This window comes from Castor canadensis, chromosome 5 (genome assembly GCF_047511655.1).
Source record: "Castor canadensis chromosome 5, mCasCan1.hap1v2, whole genome shotgun sequence".
NCBI lineage: Eukaryota > Metazoa > Chordata > Mammalia > Rodentia > Castoridae > Castor > Castor canadensis.
In genome coordinates, this window is record NC_133390.1 from 180,362,681 (window position 1) to 180,368,903 (window position 6,223).

Below are 6,223 nucleotides of genomic sequence, written 5' to 3' on the forward strand. Positions count from 1 at the left end.
CCTCTTTTAGCAATGGACAGTTGATAACAGTGGCCGTGACTTCCCCCACTCAGTGATGGAGCACTTTGAAAGTCACAGCGCCTCTCTCCGGCACAGGATTCACTTTCTAATGAAATTCTGCAAGGGTTTGATTTGTACATTTATATGTTTATTTGTTTGTTTGTTTTGTAGGCAGCTTTAAAACCCCAAGAAGGCAAGATTGCTTTTGTCTTATAAAATTCCTGTCTTCCGATGTGCTGTCATTTGTCCTTTATATAAAACGTCTGGTGGGGTGGGGGGACAGCATTTTGCTTCTGCCAGGGAAGCACCCTTAGTGCTTCCTTTGGTGCGGCCTCTGGGTGACAGGTTATCTTTCTTCGATTGTCTAAATATGGCTCAGCTTCATTTTCATTTTAGAAAGTTTTCCTTTTTTACTGAATAGAGAATTCCAGATTGTCCATTACTTCTCTCCTCGCTCTTTCATTCTGTTGTTTTCTGGCTTCTGTTGAGAGGCAGCGTTAAGTCTGATTATTGCTTCAGTAAAGGTTTATGCCTTTTAAAAAAAGCTCTAGTTGCTTTTAAATTTTTTGTCTTGTGCTTTGGCTTTTAGCCATTTACTATGACATAACAAGCTGTGATTTTCTTTGATTTATCCTGCTTAGGGTTTATATTACTTCTTACATTTGTGGCAGGTTCTTTGATTGGTTTTGTAAAATTTTCAGCTATTGTCACTTCAAACATGGCTCCTGCCCCTCTCTCTTTCTCTTCAGTCCTTCTGGGCTCCAATTACACATTCGATAAACCTGTGACAGGCTCATATGTTTCTTGTGCACTTTTTTGGGTTGCTTTGATCTGAATATTTTCTTTTTTGTAAGTCTTCCAATTCATTAACTCTCTCTTCAGTAGTATTCAACCTACTGTTAAGTTCTAATTTGTTTTTTAAATGCATGTTATCCATTCCATTTTTTAAAAGAATTTCCAATTCTTTGGCAAAGTTTTCTCTTTTTTTTTCCATTCCCTGAACATAAAAAACTGTTTTTGTTTTTAAGTTTGCCTCTGATTTCTCCATTATCTGAATCTCCTCTGGAACCGTTTAGTGTCTGTTTTTTCTCTTTGTTTTCAGTCAGGTTTTGTCTTCTTGTATGCTTAGTTACTAAATGCTGTGCATTGTGTGTGAAAATTCATAGCGATATCGAGGCTGTGGCTGCTGCCTTTCTCCATGGAGGACTGATTTGCTCCTGGTCAGGAGCTAACAATCTTAGATCACTTCCACCTCACCTCCCCAAACTTCAGCTATGCTTCTTCCTAACAGGACTATTTATTTCCAGGTCACCTCTCTTTCAAGGTGCTGTACTTCAAGATCTAACCCAAAGACTAGAGGGGTTGCCAGGCCTCCTCCTTCTGAGAAGTCTAACATCCAGTTTTTTACTCCCATTCCTGTGAGTCTGTCAAAAGTCCTGTAGCTCTTCATCCTGCTACAGCCAATTTTGTAATCAACAAATGCCTTGAGAGAAGGGGACCCTGGGTCCCAGGCCCTCCTTTTCTACGAGTCCCACAAGTCCCTGCCCCTTAGCAGCAATCTTGGCCTTAAGAAGGTGATTTTATTTACCTTTCATCCAACTTCTCTAGTTTTCCTCAAAAGGAAGACTGGTTAAAACCAACATAATCTACCTTTGCTAAAAAAAAAAATTAATTAATTAAAAAAAACAGATCTCCCTGAATTTCTCTTAAATACCTAGTTCCTCTTGGGAAATTATATTGATAATTAAATTTATTTTAAAAATTGGGTTTACACACAACTCTTTGCATGAAGTAGGGCAGGTCTGTTTGAAGAGGTTTTTCTTAGGGCCTCAAAATGCACAAGTTCTCTCTTGTTTTTTCTAGAAAATACTTGATAGAGGTGTGTTGAATGAATGCACAATTGTTCTAGTGGGTGGTCCCCAGTTACATCTTGATCTGATTACAACCAACCTTCTATAAATCCCAGTGAATGAACGAACCTCTTTGCTCCACCCAGTCTAGCCCCCGATACGCCTGACTGGCTACAGTCTACTTTCTATACGTGTCTTAGAAACATTGACTTGACCCCATCACTCCCTGCTGAACTTACAATGCTGGCCTCCTGTGACCTTAGAATTAAGTGCAGACTCCTCACCACAGGTCCAGCCCGTCCCCAACACCACTACACACTCCTTTCCCTTCTCTGTTCCTCACATACCCCAGGGCTTTGCCCCTCTGCTCAGGGTCTCCTCCCCTCCGACCTCCCAATCCATCTCTCAGAGAAGTATTCTCTGCATCCTCTGTGGCCCACCTCCTCACCCCAGATTCTGCATGCCTGTCTGTGCATTCTTCTCTCCTCTCTGCAGAGCACTTGTCACCATCTGCATTTATGCATTTCTTAACCTGTCTGCTTTGTCTCCTGCAGGCAGTAAGGGGTGGGGACAGTGTTTTTCTAACTGTGCTCAATGCTCTGTCCACAACCAGCATATGGTGCCCGGCATGTATAATAATCGCAGGTAACAAGTGTGGAGTGAATATCCTCACACAATGGAATAGTATTCAGCCAGAAAAAGCTTTGCACCTCAAAAGCATTGGACTCCATGAAAGAAGCCAGACATAAAAAGCCATGTATTATATGACCTTAAATCCATAGACAGAAAGTGAGCTGAAGGAGGAAGAAACAGGAAGTAACTGCTAACAAGTTTCCTTGGGGTGAAGGAGAAAAATGGTCTGGAATTGATAGTGGTGATAGTTGCATGACTTCATGAGAGTGCTAAGACCTCAGAATTATTCTTTAAAAGGGCAAACTTCATGCATGTGAATTATGCCTCAACAAAATTACATGTTTGTGGAGTGAACAAATGGGTGGGAGGGGCTGTGGCCTGGTGACTGTCAGCACCTGGTGCTGGCCACCTCTACTCTGTCCTGTCTGCTGTCCACCCTCTGCTCTGGCTGTGGCTTCTCTTCCTTTGGACTGGAATGTCTTGTCCCAACCACATTGCTGCCCACTGATGAGAATGTGGACACCATTTCCTGTGACCCTTCCACCTTTCCTGTGTTCCTCTCCCTCCTGTCTTCCTGAGATAAAATCTCTCGACAAGCTTTTCACTCGGTAGAACCAGGAGGCTCTGGTCAAACCCCAAGGGCCTCCTGCCCGAGCATGGCTGAGCGGGATGGGGCCAAGTGAAGAGGAGATGCTCACCTGCCCCTCCCACTCTGGGGTCCTGGGAGTCTGAAGTGGCCTTGGGCTCCTCGCAGTCCCCTCCTGCCCAAGAGAGAAACCGCCCGCTCCTGTGGCCTTCTAGAAAATATTTTTCAATGCATCTGAGGGCCAGGCCACAGAGACAGAGTAAGGGACAATACGGACCAGGCCCCACCTCTCGGGCCCATAATCTCACAGAACAGGCGTCAAACACACAACTCTTCGAGGGCAGGGGGAGACTCAGTCGGGGGTCCAGGAACCAGTGTTGAGGCTAAGACCCGAGGATGAAGACGAGTTGGCCAGGTGGCAAAGAGAGAAGCTTCCAAATGGGAGTGAATTCCCCGGGGGCTTTCTGGGGCCCCCACATAAACAGAAACCCTATCTGACAGGCAGGGAGCTCTGTGCATGAGGGGACCTCCTGTCCAGTCCTGCTGCTGCCCTGTCCCCAGATTGGCACTGTCCAACAAGTTGTTCCAATCAGATCAGGACCAGGCCCCTAGCCCAAGACTCTAGCGGCAGCATGGGGCAGGGAGCTCATGGCAGTCAGAACTCTGGGTTGCAAATGGGAGCGGCGGTGGAAATGAATGGTATAAAGTTAAGAGGGAAATGTGTTGGCTCAAGTTTACAAAAAGTCCATGAAGAACAGTTCCAGGTATGGCTTGATCCAGAGGATGCCTGGGGCCAGGTCACCAGAGCGCTGCTCAGATCTGTTTTCTCCAAAATGGCCCTGATCAAACAGATGGCCACAAAGTGCCATGACTCCTGGTCTCACATGCTGACTCTGCCAAATCCAGTGAAAGGGACAGTGCGTCTGTTTCCCAGAAACACCTCCTCCTTCGTCACTGGGTCTAACTGGGCGATGTGTTCTTCCCTGGACCAAGCACCATGACCGGGCTTGGATGTGCAGGTGCCATCCCTCCCCATGTGGGTCTCCAAATGCTGCAGGAGGGAGGACGTGTACAGACCTTAACCCTAATGTGTGGGAGGGGAAACTGAGGCACTGGGCAGATGGTGAGTGTGGTGGCTCAGAATTGCAGATGGCCACGCATCCTGCAAGCAGCCCCACTTCACTCCATCACCGACATCCCTATGTGCTCAGCCTTCCTCTAAGGGCCCGTCTAGGTTTGTTTTCATTGAATAGAGTTTATTAAACACCATCTGTGTACCCTGCCCTGCTCTAAGCCCCGTTTCTTTATTGTGGGCCTCTGAGTCCCTCGGTTTATACCCCACAAGGATGGACTCTGTGTGGGATCCCTGGATTCTTCACCAGTGCCTCAGGCCAAGGCAGGGCTGGGATCTGAAGCCTGGCCTGCAGTCCGGGCTCTGGAGGCTTGCACCCTATCCTCTCCCATACCCCTGAGGAACAAAGAGAATGTGAGAGTAGGGACCTCAAAGGGGCCGTGAGCCCAGGAGAAATCTTTCCATCAGCAGGCTTGCTTTGGAGCCCCTTGGACGAATGAGAGTGTCCCACACCCACTGTGGGGACGGATGCAGCAGGGGCGCCCAGCCACACCCACAGCTTTGGGATGGACTGGGCATGTAGAGAGGCCTTGGTCAGGTCCTCTCATCCGAGCTGCTCCCTCTCTGTTCCAGGCACTTACGTGATGACCGTCACAGCCAATGACGCAGATGACAGCACCACGGCCAACGGGATGGTGCGGTACCGGATCGTCACCCAAACGCCACAGAGCCCATCCCAGAATATGTTCACCATCAACAGCGAGACGGGGGACATTGTCACTGTAGCAGCCGGCCTGGACCGTGAGGTGAGGCAGGCTGTGGGCCACTAGAGGTGGCAAGTGCTGTGGTCCACATGGGGTGTGGGGCCTGGGTGGGGCATGCCCAGTGCTGCACAGTGAGGAGCCAGGTGCTGGCCCTGGGTGACGGCTCCTGCGTGGGCAAGAGGGAGAAAGGCATGGCAGGGCACTCACCCTGGCCACGTGAGCAGGTCCCCAGCTGACACCCTGTGAGGGTCCCAGGTCAGTCTCTGTGGTGCGTGCAGTGGTGAGGGGTAGAAGGGAGGCAGAAAAAAGGTTGTGGGGTTCTTGGGGGTCAGCACCAGGTCTCAGGGTAGTTTAAGCACCTCAGGGACCCACTTGCTCTGCAGCATGCGCTGGGTGCCCGCTGAGTGGCCGTGAGTCCTCATGACACAGCTGCCCTGGATTTGGCAACACTGTGCTGAACTGGGTGATCAAGGATGGACTAACAGGTCACTTACCCAATGGAGATCTGTGGCATCCACCCCTCAGGCCCTCTCAAGGCCCCATGAGGCTGTGTGACACCAGCCTTCTCCCACCAGTGTGTGGATGGTGCTGACCACACTACCCAGAGCGAGACCCAGAAAGAGCCGCTGGGGTGTGGGCTAAGGAGGTGAGCGGGCTTCCACCACTGGGGTCCACCAAGAGTGCCATCTCTAGGCACTTGGTCATTTGTCCCCATTTGAGCACACCCTCGGGGTCCCAGAATATTCGTGTCCAGCCCCTGGCTGACAGCCCCTGTCAGTGGCAACAGGACAGAGCGCCACAGACCTCTGTCTGGACTCCTGCTTGCCCAGTGACCACAGAGGCCAGCAACATCACAGACAAAATTTACTCCATGAGACACTTGGCTCCTGGGACGAGAAGAGCCGAGCTGAACTTGGAGCAAGCAAGACGCTGCTCACTGGGGGCTCATTTGCAGAAGCTGTGGCAACTTCTTGGCAGTGCACTCTTTCTTGATGGCCTCAACTGTCCCCTCTCTGAGCAAGCCACTTTGGAAGGCTCCTCAGCCTTGTCCTCCCAATCTGCAGAGACCTTGAGAACTGAAAACACAGGCTCATGAGGTTGCTTTGGGGAACAAGACTGGCAAGAAAGTGCCAGCCTTGGTCCCCAAGAGTCCCCACAGCCAGGGATCCTGGCAAGTTTGAGAGCTATGGGGCCTCTGATGCCTCATGTCCCCTCCTCGACTTTGACAAAGAGGGCTCACTGTAAAATTTCCCCTGTCCCCACTCCTGGGAAGGGCAGAGCCACTTTTAGACATATCTAAATTGTAAGGGTGGTGCAC

The 6,223-nt window shown here is 49.8% G+C and overlaps 1 protein-coding gene across 1 annotated transcript in view; it reads left to right on the forward strand.

Annotated features, from left to right (window-relative positions):
* Positions 1 to 6,223, forward strand: part of Cdh4 (cadherin 4) — a 513,311-nt gene that overhangs the window by 458,842 nt on the left and 48,246 nt on the right. Inside the window, exon 7 of the mRNA XM_074075054.1 lies at positions 4,775 to 4,947. Within this exon, the coding sequence (XP_073931155.1) occupies positions 4,775 to 4,947 (173 nt within the window). The remainder of the gene's footprint in view (positions 1 to 4,774; positions 4,948 to 6,223) is intronic.